General features: G+C 35.6%; 3 protein-coding genes across 7 annotated transcripts in view; 2 read left to right on the forward strand and 1 right to left on the reverse strand.

Annotated features, from left to right (window-relative positions):
• Window positions 1-9,499, forward strand: part of LOC115445668 (sialin) — a 42,960-nt gene extending 33,461 nt beyond the window's left edge. For both annotated transcript variants that reach the window (XM_037443396.1, XM_030172032.2), the window contains exons 3-11: window positions 1,247-1,365; window positions 1,718-1,832; window positions 2,215-2,389; window positions 3,258-3,358; window positions 4,052-4,208; window positions 4,892-5,064; window positions 5,461-5,564; window positions 6,110-6,230; window positions 6,754-9,499. In XM_037443396.1, the coding sequence (XP_037299293.1) occupies window positions 1,247-1,365; window positions 1,718-1,832; window positions 2,215-2,389; window positions 3,258-3,358; window positions 4,052-4,208; window positions 4,892-5,064; window positions 5,461-5,564; window positions 6,110-6,230; window positions 6,754-6,960 (1,272 nt within the window). In that variant the 3' untranslated portion in view covers window positions 6,961-9,499. The remainder of the gene's footprint in view (window positions 1-1,246; window positions 1,366-1,717; window positions 1,833-2,214; window positions 2,390-3,257; window positions 3,359-4,051; window positions 4,209-4,891; window positions 5,065-5,460; window positions 5,565-6,109; window positions 6,231-6,753) is intronic.
• Window positions 9,500-10,828: 1,329 nt separating this feature from the next.
• Window positions 10,829-13,382, forward strand: LOC115445669 (probable RNA-binding protein 46). Its single transcript, XM_030172033.2, has 4 exons — window positions 10,829-11,547; window positions 11,816-12,300; window positions 12,465-12,672; window positions 12,747-13,382. The coding sequence occupies exons 1-4, from the start codon at window positions 10,888-10,890 to the stop codon at window positions 12,912-12,914; spliced, it is 1,521 nt and encodes a 506-aa protein (XP_030027893.1). The 5' UTR covers window positions 10,829-10,887; the 3' UTR covers window positions 12,915-13,382.
• Window positions 13,383-13,706: 324 nt separating this feature from the next.
• The window catches only part of LOC115445680 (zonadhesin), a 30,084-nt gene continuing 21,797 nt past the window's right edge, over window positions 13,707-21,993 (reverse strand). For 2 of the 4 annotated variants that reach the window (XM_030172048.2, XM_037443647.1), the window contains 7 exons: window positions 20,665-20,850; window positions 19,770-19,811; window positions 19,141-19,353; window positions 18,553-18,591; window positions 17,962-18,162; window positions 17,622-17,654; window positions 17,032-17,355 (listed from right to left, as the gene is read on the reverse strand). In XM_030172048.2, coding sequence (XP_030027908.1) covers window positions 17,135-17,355; window positions 17,622-17,654; window positions 17,962-18,162; window positions 18,553-18,591; window positions 19,141-19,353; window positions 19,770-19,811; window positions 20,665-20,850 — 935 coding nt within the window. In that variant the 3' untranslated portion in view covers window positions 17,032-17,134. Of the gene's footprint in view, window positions 15,648-17,031; window positions 17,356-17,621; window positions 17,655-17,961; window positions 18,163-18,552; window positions 18,592-19,140; window positions 19,354-19,769; window positions 19,812-20,664; window positions 20,851-21,993 lie in introns of those variants that run through there. The other 2 variants (XM_037443648.1, XM_037443649.1) reach the window with 2 other exon arrangements.

The raw sequence follows: 21,993 nt of genomic DNA on the forward strand, positions 1-21,993 counted from the left end.
ACACCTATAAATACCTGTATACCTACCTTATATACAATGTAGTATTCTATCGTGCTTTTACTTACGTTTATTTAGTAAGCAGTGTTATATCAAAATAATTATCAAAATTGGTCTACTCTGTAAAAAGTTATGCGTGGTCTAACATAAAAAAAAAATATACGTATCGAATTCAGAATCCCCATATTGCAATTATCAGACACAATTTCAGACTCCAAGTACAATATGGCTTAGTGTCTTTAATGGGAATTGGGGGCTTCGACGGGGCTCTGGGATACAGCTCAAAAACCCTTATAAAACTAAAACGCCCGTAATTGCAAGACAAGGATATGCCTCCGCAGACGGAATAGGCCCACTTATATACTATAAAAAGTAACATAACGTTATCAATTCTTATAATTGGATGCTCTAGTTTTTGTAATGAGCCATTGAGCGTAGGAATAGTTTTCTCTGATTAATCTCCGTGGAAAATTTATTTATACGACAAGCTATAAAAGGAAGCGACACTTGGCAGATATGGCGCCAATAAATTTTATTAGCCGAGATGTAATTAACTGCTCACCCCATGAATTATCCATGGCATAAAATGTATTAGCTTCGAGGAAGTAAACTAAGATATTTTTTAAATACAATTACCTTGATCTATGAATTCGTTTTCATAATAAATGAGGGAGTCACGAGCAAAATTATCAATACATAATATTGATTGAGAATAGCTTAAGTAATAATGTCTTATCAAACATAGACCTCAAGAATACATATTTTATTTTTTTAAATTAAATGAGGATGGCAATATACGAACAACCCGCACTACTGATGGTTAGCGAGATGATTATCTATTAAAACACCGCCCAAAACATTGAATTATAAGGCTCCGTCTTACATTGCATTGCAACCTCACCTTTGAGTGAAATTTCAAGCAGACATTTAATTTATCGAACTATTATTCAATTAGTCAATTAAGTTGTAATATAAGAGTTTGCTCTCAGCTGTGTCAGCGCTGTTACATAAACAAAAGTCGGTTGTCAAAATCTGTTAAATATTGTGGCTTAAATGTAATTTGCAGGAATATTATTATGCGTTTATTAAATACCGACTAATATTAAGATGCCGACTTTAGTTTGACAGAGTCGTAACTGATATCGCACTTCAGAGCGAGGGAGTACTGAGTTGCATTTGTCAATACGGCCTTAAATGGTGTCATAATGCTCAATAGTTAATTACGTTGAATATAAATGCATTCACACAGATCCCGGAGTTCGACTGGAGTTCGCAGACCAAAGGGTTGGTGCTGAGCTCATTCTTCTACGGTTACCTGGTGACGCAGCTCCCGGGCGGCTGGCTTGCTGCTAAAATAGGAGGTAACAGGTTCGTTCCACTTGCTAGAATACATATAATAAGGATATAAGAGTTTTTGAGTTAATTCATTGAAAAGTATATGGAGGGGGTTAGATTAATCAGAAATAATTGATCCGTCATGCCCTTTTTAAAGTACTATACAACTCACATATAGGTTTGTAGAACGACTATTGTTATATACCAGGATCAAAGACCTATGCGTGGGCTATATGCCGATTTCTGTATAGCCAATTGGTTCCTATCGAACCAGCTAAATTGGAATAATATTGTTTTTTACCATAGCAACAACTAATAAAAAAACAAGTTCCCAAGTCAGTATTAACTTCCCAATTTGTATTAACTTTGAATTATTGGTTGGCAGGGTGTTCGCGATCGGAATAGGAGCGACGTCCTTGCTGACGCTGTTTACGCCGCCGCTCGCGCACACAAGCACTGCGCTACTGATCGCGGTTAGAGTCATCGAGGGACTGTTTGAGGTAAGTTAACATTTGAACGAGCTATTGCTTAGATTCAGTTGGTATTTTAAGCATCAAAAACATTTTTTGTCCTTTTGTTTAAGATTTAAACAGGTTTCAGGATTACTCAAGGATCTTTTTACGCCACTGGGTAGAAAATAGTAAATATTTTTTATGCAAGTATTTTAGTGGATTTAATGATACTACAACTAATTGATTATTCCCAACATCAAATTCACGTTTGTTTATCTAACCCTGACATGTCATGGTAAGGTAGGCGGATTTATTTCGCTGGGACTAAAAATCTTTAAACATATGTCCAAGTTTGGCCTCATTAATATCGTCGCAACCCAACAATAGGGTTACTCGCGTCCAAGTGTGAAGTGTAATGTATTCGTGTCAGGGCGTGACGTACCCGTGCATCCACGCGGTGTGGTCGCGCTGGGCGCCGGCGCCGGAGCGCGCGCGGCTGGCCACGTTCGCGTTCAGCGGGAGCTACGCGGGCACGGTGGTGTCGATGCCTATCTGCTCGCTGCTCGCGCACTACACGGGCTGGCCGGGGATATTCTACGTCTTTGGTATGTACAGTGTTTACTTAGTGTAGGTACTACACATTCGAACTATTAAGGACTGTATCACATTTTTTTTTATTTTTTCGTATTTTTTCGTTTTTTATAAAAAAAAAATTGTTTTTTTTTTTTTTTTTTTTATTCTAGTGTCATTCAGTTTGGTTACATAGGAAATCAGATTGCTAATAACAAGCCTCCACATTTGAGTATAGAAATATTATCGATAATAAACTAGATAACATTATAATTAGGAATAGTAAAATACTGTATAAGAGATGTGAATAATGGACATAGCTAAAAATAATAGTTTGATTAAAAGCCGTCTTTTTAACACATACATAGCTCATATATAAAACATATACAGCCAAATACAGTCACACTTGTAATCTTTGCTCCCAAATAAATGTTAATAAAATGACTGATATCTACATCAGTTGCTTAATACAATAAGTGTAAATTAAAATTTATTTTGAACTGATCAAACAGACCCTTAGTGTCAGATATACTCATTACTCGTGGCACTCCAAAACCGTCTCTAATGCACATTTTTAACTGATTTAATTATTTTTATTGTACAACAATGTAATATTCATAATATACTTACTTCGCCCAAAAAACCTTTTTGTATATTTTTTCTCTGCATCATGTACTGTGTTTTGTATAAAATATATTGTATAATACAGAGAAAAAATATTAGTTAAACTGATTTTGTAAAGAGCAACAATATAGTTTCTTGCCCGGGCAAGAAACTATATTGTTCTATAGTGAGAAATGCTTTCCGAACTGGTCGTAGAAGTAATGACGGAAATTAAATCATGTTTATACATTATTCAGATTCGTTTTACAGGTTCAAATACATAATTTCGTTTCATTTCAGGGATTATGGGTTTAGTGTGGACGACGATATGGTGGATAGTCGTGAAGGAATCCCCGGAGAAAGATCCGCATATCACGCCCGCAGAACTCAAATATATACAGGTAAGTAACATGTCTTCACTATTGTATGATTCACAAACTATCAGTGTATGGATTGAAAACGTTTTGTTAGCTCAAGCTAGTATATGGACATTCATTAAAAACTGTTTTTTTTTTCGTTTTCGGCCAAATACACACATATAGTAATAGTGGAACCTTTATAGTCATATTTTTACAATCTTGAGAGCAAGGTTACTTTTCGAATATTTTTATATATTGGAATTAGTAGTGACTTACATGGAGTATGCAACCATGGGGGCATTTTTTTTATAATGAGCTATTTTTGCACCTTTGGACCGAATAGTAAGTGGAGTGGAGTTCAGGGGCCGTAAACGAAATGCCTTTTTAAAAACGTTAACCATAATGGCAAGTTTTGAGAATAACATATCCTAGCGATACAATTATCCATAGAATATGTCATTCCCCTAAATTTTTTCTGTTTTTTATTGACATTAACGATTATAGTAAGGCAAGAGGCTACGACCTCATATACAGCATCGACTGACAAGACATGATTATACTGTACCAGGGAATACAATTACGCTTGTTCGAAGCCAGATATAGTATACAGGGTGATCCCGGAATGAAACACACTAACATGGGTCAATATGGCTCGTCTTATAGCTTGAGTACGGCGGTCGGTGCCCGGGCGGATATAGATATTGCCACCAGCAAATAAAATATTGTATATTACAGGACTCGCGCGGCACTCAAGCGGTGGAGGGGTCCAAGATCCGTCACCCGTGGTGGGCGATGCTCACCTCGGGCCCCGTGTGGGCCATCGTGATGGCGCACTTCAGCGAGAACTGGGGCTTCTACACGCTGCTTACGTTCTTGCCTACCTTCATGAAAGGTTATACCTATATGCCTCCCTTTTGTATAACCATCTTCTGCGTTTTTTTTATATAATTGCATGATGAGATGACCACGCCGCTGGCCTATTGGTAAGCGATACAAGCGGCCATAAACAGTAGCTCCAGTACTGCGCAGTACTCCATTGCGCTAGTCATAACACATCCTTATGTCTTATAATGTCCAGTAATAATACTGGCTACAATGTCTTTTAAACCGAAACAACAGTGCATAGACACTGTTATTAGGCGGTAGAAATGTACATTGCGGTGAAATCTACCCAGACAGATCCTCGCATAAGTTAGTGGCCTAACGCTAGTAATGATAATTATCCATTTCTCTCCATAGGCGGTGTATAATATTAGTAAGATACTAGATGAATAAAATAGTATATTGGCATAGTCAGTGGTTTTTTTGTGGGTTCACGCTGAGTCCCGCAGTGCCCCCAAAAGAAATTTCGAAAATATGGAAAAAAAATGGCATTAAAAAGTAAAGGAAACAAAAAATAAAAATCACAAACAATTATGGACTTACAACTTTCGAGAATTAGCATGCCTCCAAAAAGAAATGACAAAAAAGGCCTGGGTATAGTATGTTTTAAGATAGTATATTTGTAAGATAGTATAATTATAAGATAGTATATTAGTAAGACATTAAGATAATATAGTGTTGTGGTACTTCCAGACGTGTACAAGTTCGAGACGTCGCAGACGGGCTGGCTGTCGGCGGTGCCGTACCTGGCGATGGCGGTGGTGCTGCAGGTGGCGGGGCACGCGGCGGACTGGCTGCTGCAGCGCGGCCTGCTCTCGCGCACCAACATACGCAAACTGTTCAACTGCGGAGCCTTCCTGTCACAGGTGATGTACTCAGACAACCCAATTACCTTCAAATAAAACTACTACTCGGATTTTATCGCATCGTATTTATTTATTTATTTATTTTTGTAAAAAATTCAAACATTTGTATAATTGTAAAATGTAGGTACTTAGATATTGTAACTTTAAATTTTCGAACGACCAACCCCTCAGTCCCCCCTCTCCCACCGTGATCACCAAACACAATAATAGAAGCGCTGATTTACTTTTAAAATTTATGATATTATATTTATTTATTTATTTGCACTGCCGATATACATGTATGTAAATGCATAACATGTATATCGACAGACTATAATAAAACCTAGAAAATATAACTGTAGATTTGGTAAATGATTTTTTTCTATAATATTGATGTGTTATGTATTTGAATTACAGACAATATTCATGGTGGCTGCGGCGTATTCATCCACAGTGGTGGGGTGCGTGGTGTTCCTCACCATCGCTGTCGGCCTCGGCGGATTCGCCTGGTCTGGATTTAGGTAATTTACCATTTATAGTACAATTTGTATACATATATAGTATGTTTTTATAATGGCATGCCCAAATGACTCAACTACCTCTAATGGTAAATGAAGCGGCAGCAATCCGTAAGTTGTAAGTCGACGTTGTTTCATTTTTGATATTTGTGATTGATCGAGAGACCAATGCATCAGTCTTGTGTCAGTTTCTCAACCAATCCAAAAAAACGACACGGAGTCGTGTCGTGTATTTCTTTTCACATTCTAAGTACACAGGTAGAGTATCATTTGACGATAAGTATAACTTATTAGGGATATTTATAAAAAAAAAAAAAAAAAAACTGGTACGAAACACATATCACTGTTTCGAAACGAAATAGTATTTCGCACATGTGCCGCTAGATGTCGCTATTTTCAAATTGTATGACACATTTTTATGTTACTTTTAAAATGTTTTATTTTATCGCAATTTTCGAAGATAATAATAATCTATAATGTTTCGCTTACATCTCAGCGAAAATAGTGTGAATATAAGAAGTAAAGTCATTTTAATACAATAATTTCAGTGTAAATCATTTGGACATCGCACCACCGCACGCCAGCGTCCTCATGGGTCTTTCAAATACAATTGCTACGTTACCTGGAATTATCAGTCCACCATTAGCAGGCTCCATTGTCACTAATCAGGTATGTATATTCCATTTTTATTCTAGCAAAACAAATACTAAAGTGATAAATACAATTATCTATTGCATAGTAAACATAAGGTAGCGTGAAAGCAAAATTAAGACATATTTTTATGGATTCAAATTTAAAAATATAGATTGCGATAATTCAAGTCAGACACAGTATGCGCCGCCGCTTCGAATTCGATACGATTTTTTATATATGTAAATGAATGACGACACGAACAAATTGCTCGCCCGTTAGTAAGCGACACGATTAACCATAAATATATAGTAACACCAATAATTTACTGTGTTCGTCGACCTGTGAAATTAGATGTTAAGACTCATAATAGCCAGTAAGTAATCCCACTGGCTACAAAGCGCTTGCACAACGTTGCTTGATGGCAAAAATAGACGTTGCTTTCTCATAAAAAAGAGCTGCCATCAGTAAATATACCTCCATTGGAATATTTTATAAAATCAATCAAATTAAAATCATCTAATAAATTCAATAAATTAACACGTCTATTAACTTTTTCCAGTCAGCGGAGCAGTGGCGAACTGTTTTCTTCATATCCAGCGCCATCTATCTGATAGGCGCGGTGGTTTACTACTTCTTCTGCTCGGCGGAGAAACAGCCGTGGGTGGTGGACGTCGACTCGGACGCGTCGTTCGACACAGATGGCGCCTCTGTCACCACCGCTCGCGGTTACGATAATAAAGCACTCGATCACAACTCAGAAATGTAGGTGTATATGTACCGTACCGTACCGAACTAGACCGTATTAATTAACCAACCTCACTCTTGAGTAAGATCTTAAGTAAACATTTTATTAATAAAACTTGAGCTGGCGTTTTGTCAGCAGAGCCGGCGCTATTTAATAAACAAAGATCAGTTGTCGAATGCATTTGCTGTGACTTAAGATATATTTGAAATGTTGGTATCATTTAATTAAATAGCGACGCTCTTGAGATGCTGAGTGACGGCGTATCACCTAATATCACACTTCAGAGCGAATCTGAGTTGTATAAATTAATACGGTCAGCAGACAAAGAGAACGGACTATGTGCTATTCATGTTGGTAATGAGGTATCTACATGTAATATAGAGAATGGGTACCTATACAACTATCAAGTGAATGTTCAAGCGTCAAGCCTTTTAATTTTCGGGGGTAGGCAGAGGTCTATCACATCTCAATTTCGCTGGCTATGTTAGGTCCTATGCAATGTAAAAAAAAAATTATGGTCTCACATTCATTTTGCGTAATTCTAGTGGTAAATATTATAAAGGTACTCTGCCCTTTACTGCCGTACTCTGTCTATGTATACACCTAACAGTGTTCATAACTGGATACTACACCCCACATTAGGTAGATTAAAAAATTTAAACACGATGAACTCTGCAGACTGTTGATTCAAAAAGGTAGCGAAGGAATATAGCCAAAATGATTAATGCAAATCATTATTTAGACAATGCATTGCATGCATACAAAATCTAATGTGATGTCAGAATGTTTATTGATACATTAAAACTAATTACATACAAAATAATATTATGTAATCTAAAATAAAATAGGTAAAATATGTAACATCACCTATTTTGCGAAAATGTAGAGTTCGTATACAAAATGTTCAATCAACAATTATGATAGTATTGTATATTGTGTGATAAAAGTAAAATGTATAAAGGAATTAAAATATCACTTTAGAATATAAGATATCTGACTGTTATGTAATTCTTGACTATAACTTTATTACTATTTGTATATAACTCGAATGCAGCTAAACATTTTTCGTCGTATCAAAGACAATTGCAATTTAAATCGATGTCACAATCGATTACGCAACATATTAATACAATCGATTTTGATCGTTCCAACCATTTTAATTATTTCAAATTTAAGGACAGCTAATGATTGGCTTACGGAAGATAGAAGAATATTTTGACCTGAAAATAATTGTACGAATCATTCCCTAAACTACGTACGATATTATTAAATTACGAAATTATTCATTTTAAATATTTTATTGTCATTTTTTATAATGTCAAACATAATGTATAGAAAGATTTTTGGACTAATCTAATGCATATGAACGTAATGTTAGATTAGTGTGACTGAATAAAAAGTTGGGAGACATCCCAGAAGTAATATTTGGTGCCAGACTATTGCACAAATTATTTTCATTTAAATTCAAATGAGTTTACATTACATACTACAATTACTTTCAAAGAAGAGCTGTACAAATTTGCAATTCCACATACGACATTGTAAAAATGTATATTTTTTTTTAATAATATTTTTGATATACTATTTTCTGGCATTTCATGTTGATTATCAAAATTATATTTAACTTATGTACTTTTTAATATTTATCAAAATTATATTAGAATTTATGTAATTATACGTTTCTTTCGACATTTCTTTTTCGCGCTTAGTAATATTTGTAGTTTAGTTATAACGGTATGTCGTGTAAGGTATAACCAGCTGCCATTTTCAATAAATGTTCCCGATATCTTTTTCCGATCTATCGCAAGAATAGACCGATCAGAACAAAGTTTCTATACATGCTTACAAATGACTTATTTTTATTGGTTTGTTCTTGAATTCGGATTAAAGATTGAGATTAGGATCGTTTATTAAAAACGGCCTATAGTTAGAAAGGAAGAAAGAAAAGAAGGAGTTGACAAAGTTTTGATAGTAAATTGTAATTAGTATTTTTTTTATTGTACAACATTACAAATCAAACATCTAACATTGCAAGGAAATTCTCATATTCCATGCTACGTGATGATTTATGTTACCGAATATAATCACAAGATCTGCTTATATTATGTGTATTAGTTACAATGTGATATTTTAGATTTAAGGCCATTTTCAATGATAAGTAATCCCCAAGTTTTCTGGTCGCGTTGGAGGTTACGAACAGGGTGACAGTAGTGACAGGTTGTTAGAGAAAACAGGGTGACATATTATTAGTTCCATATGGTTGACAATGCGTAGACCATAAAGATTATAAGTGGTAAAGCAACTCTAACGCGCCTAAGAAATTTGGAGATAGTTATTCTTAAATCATTTTTCCTTTATATCAGTTCCTTGCTAACAGGGATGTATTAAAGTAAGATTAAATGCAATCATCAAATTAATGAAGTAAATTGTCGTGAGATTTCTATGCGCACGCGACTATCAAACATATTAATTGTCAAGGTTTTAGTTTTAGCTCATTGTAAATGAACTTGCTTGTAATGTATGTATACGAGATGATCAAATAAAATAGATTGTAAATATATTTGTTTTTTTCTTTTTAACCTTTATTTAAGGCTAAGGTAAATGAATATATAATTTAACACTAGCTTTTGTCCCAGGCTCTGTCCTGATCGTCTTCAGAAAATAAAAGGATACCAATCAAAATAATATGCACACGGCCTTACAGTAACTTTCGGGTTATGATGGAAATTTAAGGCGGTATAATAGGTTAATCAGCAGTCATCAAGATTATCCGCAAAGCAATCACAAATTTTACAGAGCATTATGAAAATATTCAATTTTTTGTGGCCTGTTTGGAAAAGCATTTTAGTGGCCTATTTCATTACTTCTGAGTATTTACATACTCAGAAGTAATGAAATAGGCTTATTATACTTAATACTTTTGTCACATAAATTTATAAGCCGACCAAATACAAAAGTCATATTTTAATCTATGCTCCCAAATAAATGGTGATAGAATGAGTACTATCTACATTAGCTGTTTAATAAGATAATTGTTAAATAAAATTCACTACAAACTTGTGAAACAGACCGTAAGTCATTATAAAGATCGTGGGTTCGATTTCCTGGGAAGTGAAGGGACAATATAAGAACAGTGTGGGCACCGAGGGTTACGGATCAAAAAACAGCATTATAGTATATTTATGTCTCTGTCTAGTGTATACCCCAAATACAACATATTTTATGTATTCTTTCAAAAAGACTAATTAATACTTGTCCAAACTTTACAATGCATTATTTGAAATAACGCCATCTATTGGCTTATAACGAAAATTATAATTTTTAAAAATGGTTAAGAAACTGTTATAATAATTATAATGAGTAAAATACAAGATAGTATGTCCGTAAATTTTGTTTTAAAATATTCATATTACATTGTCATATGGTATACTTATTAATCAAATAATACATACGTACTATTTTTGTTACCGACAATTCCAGGATCCAGTCAGTAAAACTACTAAAATTATTAGACAAAATAATTCTACTCCTAGTTATTAGCAAAAGTGATTTACAGTCAATTATTTAATTTTAGTTAATTTTCATGTTACTAATTATATTAGATATTAGATTTTTTGGCACCAGCGCAATTTCTTAAAAATTATCTAAACAACAAACTATGTAAGACAATTTATCAATACATAATTTAAATAAAATAAATTCTATTTTACAGTTATCTAATAGGTTTTTAAACTAGAATTATTTAATGAAACGTTGAATTAAAGAATAAAAAGTACGTAAACATATCGAACAACCGCCAATTTCGAATCTTTATTTCCGCCGCTGCCGCCACTCGTTTGTCGGCAAAAGTATAAAGGGTGCCGACACTTTGGCAAGGAGTCACTTCGCCGCTCAGTTGATTTGCAGTGTTTATCTATTCAAGTTGATTCTAAATTTAAATCCTTGATTATGCTCGAACCGAGTAAGAGTCTGACGAGGAAACTGCTGGACCTGATGCAGGACACGGGGTACCCGCTGGTGCAACACAATGGGCAGAGGAAGTACGGCCCTCCACCGAATTGGACAGGCCCGCCGCCGCCGAAGGGATGTGAAGTGTTCATAGGAAAGCTTCCACGAGAAGTCTTCGAGGATGAACTCGTGCCAATGTTCTCTCGCGTCGGCAAGATCTACGAAATGCGCCTGATGATGGACTTCTCCGGATCAAACCGTGGTTATGCTTTTGTTACCTACTCTACGCCGATGGAGGCTTACAGAGCAACTAAAGAACTCAATGGCTTGGAAATAAGGAAGGGTAGGCATATTGGGGTCGTCAAATCTGTCGACAATTGCCGACTGTTCGTCGGTAACATTCCTAAGTCTAAAACCAAGGAAGAAGTCATGGAAGAGTTGTCCAACCGCGTAGCTGGTATCGTCGACGTAATATTGTATAAAAATGCTTATGACCGAAGATTGAACAGGGGCTTCGCGTTTGTGGAATTCACTTCCCACCGAGCTGCTGCCATGGCTAGGCGAGCTCTTGTACCTGGCTGCATAAAATTGTGGGATCAAGATGTTATGGTTGACTGGGCAGAGCCAGAACCAGATGTAGACGACGAACAGATGAAAACTGTAAGTACCTACCTAACTACCACTTTATATTCATTTTTGCAGAAGCGAATATTTAGTTTTACACGGATTCAATTGTGCATGGCGAATTTATATTTGAGTACCTACTTACTGCCTGTTACTAAATATGTTGTTCGCAATCCCTTTATATCATATACTGGACGGATTAATTTTTGATCAACACTATCTTATTACTGTTTATGCGCCGCCATGTTTGTAAATATTTTGGTTATGAGCGTAACAACATATCGGAACCCGCTTTATTTTGCAGGTTAAAGTGCTCTATGTTCGAAACTTCTTAATAAAAACTACGCCAGAATGCATCCAATCTGTATTCGAAGCTGCTATAAACAACAAAATACAGCGCGTGAAAAAGATTTACGATTACGCTTTCATACATTTCCACGAGCGCGAACACGCAGAGCTAGCTATGCAGAAATTGCAAAACGCCGACATAGATGGCAGTAATATTGAAATTCGTTGGGCAAAGCCGGTCGTACGCGAATTGTATAGAATACAAAAGCTGAGCAGAGGCAATGCGAAATTCAACAACCTAGATTTTTCTCAGACCCTATTGCTTTACAAACAGCACCTGGAAAGAAAAGAATACGTGAACTCGCGGAAAGAAGACGAAGGTATTGGGTCTGCTTGTGCAGGATCAGTCTGCGATTCTACTGATGTGAAGCCTTTCACATATGATCCAAAGCAAAATCAATATCCTATGGCTCCGGCTAAGCTGGATTCAATGTGTAAGAGGTAAGTTTTTTTTTGTAAAAATTTGTTTTTCACTTCCATATGAAAATTTGTTAGAGCCATCTAAGAACTGGCTCTCGCTGCCATGTGCCATAGAAATGCATGGGGCTCGGCAAAACTTCAGCTTAAATTGAAGGTAATCAAACTTATGTCTTTTTTAATTGCAGATACATGTGGGCTCCACCAATATATGAATACCAGAAAAATCTGGATGCATCAGGAAATGAAATTTGGACTGGTAAAGTGGAGTTGCCATATGTTGGGCTACCCTTGCTTACTATTCCTAGACACATAGGCCCACTCATGACTTCTGCATGTTACTCAATGCAACAAGCACAAGTGGAAGCGGCAGAGAGTGCATTAAATTATATTAAGGTATATTATAATTCATCAATAGGTGTGAGTGAAGACTTGAATTTGCATAACTCATTTAGGGCTTTCATTTTCAGATGCTAAGAACAGACCTAATTCAACGCTCAACATTAACACCCATGCAACCAGTATATCCATCCATGCTTCAGCCAATGCAGAGTTGTGTAAGCTTCCCATACCCATCTGTCTTTCCCAGTCCTCCACCAATGCAAGTTGCAGCTCCTGCCATCTGGAGAAGTGTTTGAAAACTACATAGGACAGTAGTTTATAGGATTGACTACATTCAAATATCTGCTTTATTTTAATATAATAAGGTGGTATTTGGTTTAATGTTATATGGACTGAACATGTTTTATTGATGAGATGGCTGTAGGTAGGTGAATATTTGGTATAATTTGACAATTTCTGTGTAAGCAAAATGTAGACGCCCATTTTGTTTTGTTCTTGCTTATTATGACAATAAGTGAAACAAAGGTGAAAATGGTCCTATTCTTACAAATAGATAACACTTGACTACTTCAGCAATTATTTTATCCAGCTTTATTACCATTATCATAAGTTAGTTTTAAGACTGAGGCAATCTTTACTTCGTGAAGTGTCTATGCAATGCTTGCTTGTGTTTATAACAAAGTATATTCAGAGATAATGCATTGTACCCTACTTAAACTTCTGAATCTGTATTTTGTAAACTGATAATAAATATTTTGATTGACACAATGAAATTTATTTTATAATTATAGACTACTTAGCATCCCTAATGTTTAGTATGAGCCCTATGGAAGTACCTGACTCATATCTTTGAGAAGTAATACGATTAGTGATAATGCTTTTGGTCAAGTGTGTTTTAAGGCCGTAGACAATAAAAGTATTCAAACATTATTGTAATGGGGTAAGATATTTTTTCGTGTCCAATGTACCATTCAAAAATACGAGATTTTATGTCAATGATTGCAGCGCAGGGCCGTCAGTATAACACAGAAATTAAATATTTTACCTTCAGGATGGCAACTGGACTATTTAGGAATAAAAATGCAAAATGTAGGTATGATCTTTTTAATCACTTATACATGTAGTGTGGTAAACAACGAACATTTTCAAAAGGCAAATGCAATACTTAGTAGACAATGCTAAGATTAATAGAAAAAATTCTTTAGATGGGTTAGATATATATCTGTGAGTGTTGCGTAATCCTTTCACCTCAACGCCTTTATTTTATATCCCCAGTCGTTAACGTCATCGATGGCCTACTTGAGACATAGTTTCATTGGTTTGCTTGAATAGGAAATCACCGATGGAACAAACGCGTAGATTCTGTGAGTGTTAATGGCCTACGCAGTACGCACACCGTATTTGCACACTTTAAAAAATGTTGTGGCTCCGTAAACGCGCATTTGTATTGATGCGAACGTGCTGTTACGGGGATGTAAGGCGTGCTGCAGTCTCGCATATGTATCAGAAGTATAGAATTCTCCGTTTTCACCACTCTAAATGTACTAGCCTCCCGCCCACACGCCCGGCCCTTCTGCTACAATTTATAAACTAAAACGATACAGACCAAGTTTGGACGTGGATCTAGCACGCGTGTTTGTATGTTTGTACCCGCGTTTGATTCGATACAAATTCTTTTTGGTACAGTGCAACGTCGTGAACTTGCGTCATCGGAGTTTTAAAAATACACCGTATGCATAGGCCCCTACATTCGTTCGTACGATCATGGTAAAGTAGTCTTACAGAACGGAGGATTCCGTTTATATAGAGGGTTTAATAAAACTCCGTTTTAAACTCTTCAAAAGCTTGTCACTTAAACTGAGTCTAATTGAATGGATAGTACAACTTGATTTACTTTCACAATCGTAGCCATTGTCGATCAATCTGTCTAGCCCGTAATGTAAGTAAATAGGTACACCACCAGTCGCTGCTTCGTGCCAGCATACAAAGCTGTAAATATATACTTCAATCGATAATATACGACCTAACTAGAATCGTTGCCGAACGTGCGGTAAAACTACTAGCGACTGCAACCCCATCGCCGTTTTGTAGCTACAACGCAACTGCGAAAAACGGCAGCGACACTTGACCCCAAATAAGTACTACCTTGACCTGTAACCAATGACCGCTGCTTGACGTAGTACATATACGAGTATATCGATGGCTTGACTACTATTTGCCGCTGCGGTGGGGTGTGATTATGGTCCATGAATTCACCCTAAATGTCATTCGAGTTCTATAGGTTTTGGTAGGTTATAAACGTAGGTACTAAATTAGACTTTGTCATGGTAAAATTGCCTATACGTCCAGTGCAATGACACCAAGTAGTTTCAGGGATTTATAAATACGTAAAGCTTTCCAGTATAATATATTAGTCTATGCGTAATGACAAAGGATGCAAGTCGCATATCTACTGTTTTAAATTTAAATACGTACAAAACGCCTCTTTATGACGGACAGATTTGGTTTAGGTTAGGTTACAATTCCTTCTAGTCGTGAATAAATGAACGATTCGAGTTCTGTATGCTAACATAAACCGGTGAATTACCGATACCAAAATGAACGAACATTTATCGACATTCGACGTTGTACCTACTACATATATAAATATTATGTACTAGATACATTGCTCATTTTTTTGTTTTATTTTCTCATCTTTTTTTAAAGGAGGCAAAGGCTCGCAACCTTTATACATTGCTTATTGTATCGGTGCCCTAAAATACACTAATATCGGACTTTCACAGCATCAAACACTGACGCCACCTATATTTTGTCCTGACAGTAAGGCCCATTTGCCATTTCAGGACATTGGCAAGTAGGTATGCACGGTGAATTATCGGTTAATCTCAAATAGCCCGGCTTGCATGTACAACCTGGTTTACAGACTTCATCGGGATCACATCTGTAGAATGCAATAATCGACATGCAAGACTGTGGTGGACACGTTCGTTTGCAGGTTGTAAATTCCTCATTTGGTCCAGGGCACCGTTCTGTAATTAGAGGTTTCTTTAGTAAGATAAGCAGGCGTCGGAGCCATATTTTTTTTTTCATAAACATAGTCATTAGGCAATATGTATGTATGTAATTATTACATTTCTATTTACCATCCAACATTGTATAATATTTAATAATATAAGTCTGATAACTGAAATTCGTTACTAATTCAGACATCCTTCCAAGAAGCACTTGAGATCGCAAAATGATAAATCTTATTACACTATGGAAATATATAAGTACCATCAATAATAATATCATCTCTGTATTATATATTTTTCCATTGCTGGTCACGGGCCTCCTCTGCTACTGAGAGGGATTAGGTCTTAGTTTACCACGCAGGCCTAATGCGGGTTCGCAGACTTAACATACCCTCAAAATCTTCATAGAGAACTGCTCGAAAATTCATAGGTACATATATGTGAACTTGCAGGTTTTCATACGATGTTTCCATCACCACATAAAATCAAGAAAATCAGTGGTGCCTTTGAGTTTTGAAACATTCCATTCCAACTAGGCTATCGCCACTTTATAGCTTATTTTTATTAATCCCTAATAGCTATACCTAATTAGTTTTAATCAGCACACCATTTTGTGCTGATTATAACTAGTCTGTGTGTTGGCGGTATAAGCCGATGCATTAAAAAAACGTATTTAAATGGCGGCTTGTACTTACGTTGACAGATAGTACAGTTAGCATATAAAATTTCAATTCCAAGAGTTTTTTCAAATTAATAATATTTCATTAGCATTCAGTCATTTTCATGAATATTACTTTTTACTAATTTATTAATACTGCCTATGAGACGGTCCTTCACCGGGTTCATCAAATTGTAAGGGTTCTCTTCCCACAGTTCTTAATTTTTTACTTAACAAAACTCAACAACAATAACAAACAAGTAACAATGGATGAATAAGAGAAATTTAGAAGAACGAATTCATAACAAAAATCACTGAGCGCATCAAGACAGCATAAAAACAAATCAAGACTGATTATTCTTTTGGCACTATTGTACAAGCGAAAGAACACGGTAAGTGCCACCGTTTTATATTCGTTTCTTTAATGAACTAAGTTATACACTGTCTTTTACTTATGTTATACGTTATGTTAGTAAATGAATATTATCTTATTGTATGGATTACAATATTGTCAACCATTGTAAGTGATTAATTACGACATAATAGTGGTGGAATTAAGTTTCCTACGTATAAGGATATTGAGTTAGGGGTAGGATGGAGTGCGTAATAGAGTTATAAGCTTCAGAATCTCGCTTATGCCTTGACTTTTAGTTACCAACCGGTTAAGTCTGCGCATTAATGCTCTTCAGAGGAAGATCGAATACAACAAGGCTTACTTAGGAATTCCAATAAAAGAAATCGTAATATTAGTTTCTTTTTTTATTATAAGAAAATATATTAAAAAAACAAGGAAACTACTAAAGATAAAGGTGCGCCTCGCTTATAAAAGTTGTTATAGCACCGTCTACATTTTATGGCAATCTGGTGAGTTTCTCATTTCAGGGCACTCGCATATAGGCACGCACGCGGATTTCTCGTGCACCCTCAAGTATCCAGGCTTGCAGGCACACTGCGGTTTGCACTCTTCCGTTGCATCGCACTTAAATCTTGCCACCAAAGAGAAGCAAAGCCCTGGCGGGCATGACTTTTGGCAAGTGTAAATTTCATTGGGACCAGTACAATGCCCTGAAAAGTACAAAAATAATAATTATTACTTAATTCGAGATCTAATCTCTTATAACTCCTCTACCCAATGTAATGATTCTTTAACTTTCAAAACAATAGTTAAACCACTATAGATAAATTCTCCATTGTGATGCATGGTCGCGAGCCAAATCATTTAATGAGACAAGCCTGTTTATATCGTGGTTGTAGTCTTATCACCATAATAATAATATATTAATTAGCATTAAAAAAAGGTTCAGTTAGAGCCTACTTTCGATATTTATTACCTTCAGGTTTGTTTGAGTCTGATGCCGGTTTGCCTGAAAATAAAAATAAAGAGTAAGATGGCAGCCATCAAAGACATTTTGTGTACATAAAAACGTGAATTTAAATGTTTATTTAAATATTTAAATAATTATGCATAGTTGCAAAACGCTGACGTAGTCTCCGAACTCTCATCACCCCGTATCAAACGCGAGAATGACTACCAAATACTAATTTCAATCTTGGCAACGGCTTTTCTAATGATCGACGGCATTAGTATAATTTAACAACCCCAGAAAAAAAGAAACAACCCTTTTAATAAAATAGAAAGCAAAAAGAAATAAAAAAGGAATTAATACTTACGACACTGTTCCACAGGGATGCAGATACCTCTATCGTCCCTCGCGTATCCGTCATTGCAGTAACATCTGGAGTTGCACATGACGTTCACCAGGGGACAATGGGTCCTATTTTGTTTGTCAAGTGTCGCACATACGTTATCACATGCGGGGCCACATTGGAAAAATTCATTGGGACCATTACACTCTTTCACTGGAAATAGATCTGAGAAAACATTGTTACGTTACTTTTGGTCTGTATGTAGGTAAGTGCTACCTTTGATTATCCATGTGTGTTCAAATTAATAAAAAGGGCTCATTTAAATCTTGCTCGCTTTTATGAAAGGCTATTATTATTTTATATTTAATATTACCATCGTCCAACTTACGCTTTTTTATAAAATTTACGAATTTATAGTGATTGTGGTTTAATTGTCAAGGTAAAGAAGATACCTAATACTTCACTTCCAAAAAGTATTTATTGTATAGTACAAGCGACGATTATATGAAACTTAGAAGCGCAAAGAAAGAATAACTAGTGCAGAAGAATAAGAAAGCATAGAAAGATAAATAGAGCCTGTATAAGAATATTCACCCACGATAATATTCTACGTACCTTTTTGGGTAGCACGTTTCGCTCGTAATGCAGGATTATCTATAATAAAGAAAAATAGTGCTATTAAGTATAAGTCCTAGATACTGACCACAATGAAATAAATAAATAAACAAATAAATAAATATATGTATATTGTGTAATTATGTAATTACAGCAAAATAGGCAAATGCGATGGTAGGTCATCTGATGGTAATTGATTCTACTACTAGGGTGACCATAAGTCTTATAGTTTACAAATATCCTGTTTTGCAGTCCAGAATTGAAACCAGTTTACGTTTGAAAATTCCACGGTGTATCTACCCTGCATGGTTACATCGGCACTACGCACTTACCATACTTGAAGGAATGGCGAACGAGTGAATGTAAAAACAGAAAAAATATTTACATATTGTTGACTGATTGAAAATAATGCTGAGTAAAAATTTTTAGGAAGATAGGTGGCTATTATAACAAAACAAAATCGATTCCCGTGGTGTTCTGTTGTGATCAACCAGTTTAAATTCTCAAATTATTTTATAATCATTAATATGTATTCATCAACTAAACTGAACGTATCATATTTTTTAAGCTCAATGACAACAAACTTACTGCATTTATCCACAGGGACACAATTGCCTGTCTCGTCTCTGGCATATCCATCGCGACAGTAACATCCTGGGTTGCACACGATATTCTTTATAGGACAGTTAGTTCTGTTTTGTAAGTGCAAGTTTGAACAAACGTTATCGCACGCCGATCCGCAATCATAGAATTCGTGTGGACGAAGACATTTCTTCTCTGGCATCTTCATGTTCCCCTCGACTGTGAATCCAAACAAATTATCGAATTAATGTTAAATGCTTTAGCGTCTGCTGGTCGTCTTTCAGGTTTTATACAATTGATGAAACGCGTTAATCACGATAAGACATTAAATGTAAGTCTCATTATACGAAGTAAGCACCTAAACACATTGAAATAGACTTTGCGTTGCGAATGGCCCTCCCATACGTTATACATATATAATTGTTCGCAAATGCTTACAATGGATAACGTTGAGAATCAACATTATTAACTATGGGTGAGTGAACCAATGGGGGGCTTTGCGCTGTCCAGAGCTTTTTATGTAAGTACTTATTACATGTTAGATTGTTGCGACACTTCCGCTTTTCACCCAACTCCAGAATCAAAGTTTGAGATTCGAAACCCTGAGTTGAATGCTAAGATATAGGTATATTCACCTGCTGCGGCGTAGCGTTTAGACCGTAATCCCACAGAGTCATCTGTAAATAAAAAATATCCAATAAACAATAATAATTTAAAATAAAAAGCTTAGTACGTACACAATATGTAATGATATTTTAGCTTGTGATAAATGTTTTTTTTTGTCGGCCTCCGCGATCAACTCCGGGGGAATCCTGAAAATGGGATTCTGGAATCGACGCCATGGCGACTGCACGGTCCTGGAGGAAACTTAAAGGGGATAGAGAAGCTGGAAAGGAAATATGGGGGAAGGATAAGGAAACCTCTTAGGATAGGAAGAGAGGAGAAGGCCAGGAAATGTTCGCGAGACCTTATAGGCCTCAATGTGAATTGGCAACCATGACGTATACACACTGAACTGTGTGCCTAGGGTTGCGACAAATATCCTTCCGTTTATGGGCTTGTATGTGTGATAAATATATTAATAAAAATAAATAATAATAATAATAGCCCTGTATTATATACTGTCCCACTGTTGGGCACGGGCCTCCTCTACTACTGATAGGGGTTAGGCCTTAGTCCACCACGCTGGCCTAGTGCGGATTTGTAGACTTTACACAACCTCAAAATTCCTATAGGGAACTTCCTCATGGTGTTTTCCTTCCTTAAAGCAAGCGATGATTCACAAAGAATACACACATAATATTTAGAAAAGTCAGAGGTGTGTGAAATAATTTCCCGTTATAATATATTTTTGAGTAAGTATTCTCAGGGATCTTTCGTAAGAATTTGTATAGGTAAAGGTTATCAATTAAGTATATATATTTACACCGAATGAGTGACATGAAAAGCTTGAATTGGATAGGTACCCACTTATATTTAGTATTATGTTTTTTTTCTACACAATAATATTATTATATAGTAGGTACCTACCGCATTCTTTTTCAGGAATACATTCTCCACTGTCGTTTCTGACGTAACCTCCAGTGCAAACGCATTTTAGCTGGCATATCTTATTATTTTCATTTAAACAACTAAAATATATTCCCCTATTTCTACAAGTCTTCTCTGGAGGGCAGACTCGCACACATTCCACATTCTCATTAGGACGGTTGCATTCTACAAATAAATATAATAAACATATTATTATGTTCATCAGGTATACATTTCTTTCTTGGTTTCTTCCCCCACAAGGCCACAGGTCAAAGCAATAGCATAACTTTACATAATTTACGGATATAAGGATAGCGAATTTATAACCAAAAAAATAAATAATTAAAAAAAAACATTAAAAATCTAATTTCAAATGGCGGCGCGTATCATAGTTCTCGCTTGCACTCTAGTGCCATCTATATTCACTTACGGCAACCGTAGACAGAAAAATAACGTCTTGATTTGCTTTGACGTTGTCTTGACGCGCTTAATAATTTTTGTAATAATTTTGTTATTTTTCCATTGTTACTTGTTTGTTATTGTTATTGAGTTTTGTTAAGTTAAAAATAAATAAATGTTGACAGAGAATCCCTACTATTAATTGATGATCCCGGTGAAATCATAGGCAGTAGTAGTAATAAATTAGTAAAAAGTAATATTCGTCCTTTATTTTAATTAACATTATATATTCTTTAAGTTTTACCAGTGTTTAGATGTATCTCATATATATATAAGTAGATAGATATATGGGAAATCTTCCAAATAGGTAACTGAGGTAGGTGTGGATAGCCGGTAGTCAGTAGCCTAAAGCGATTTCTATCACACAATCTTCGGGTTGAAAGAAACTAATTTAATGAATATGGTCGTTGGTGTCCAATGTTTTATAATGATACATGCAAATACCTTAAATAAATACTGTACATACCTAACTATAATACATATTTTAAGCCATAAATAAAATACTCACATATACATAAATAAATGCTGTTAGAGTTTGGTATATATTATATCCCTGAATGTGCTGATTGAATTCATGATTGAATGCCAATTAAATATTATTAATTTGAATATAAAAATCTTGAATTTGAAAATTTATATGCTAACTGTACTAACTGTCAACGTCAGTACAACCCGCCATTTTAGATTCATTTCTTACTAACTTATCTAGTGATCAAACAGCAAACTTAATTCTGTCAAGTTTGGACTTATATACTTTCCTACAAGTTTATTCAGAACACTCTGTGCCCGAGAGCAACTCGCTCTTGTTCTGATTTTGTTTATATTTCTAACTAGCTTTTGCTGAAAAAGGTTTAAGGAACAAAAGTCCCG

Source organism: Manduca sexta, chromosome 26 (genome assembly GCF_014839805.1).
Source record: "Manduca sexta isolate Smith_Timp_Sample1 chromosome 26, JHU_Msex_v1.0, whole genome shotgun sequence".
Classification (NCBI taxonomy): domain Eukaryota; kingdom Metazoa; phylum Arthropoda; class Insecta; order Lepidoptera; family Sphingidae; genus Manduca; species Manduca sexta.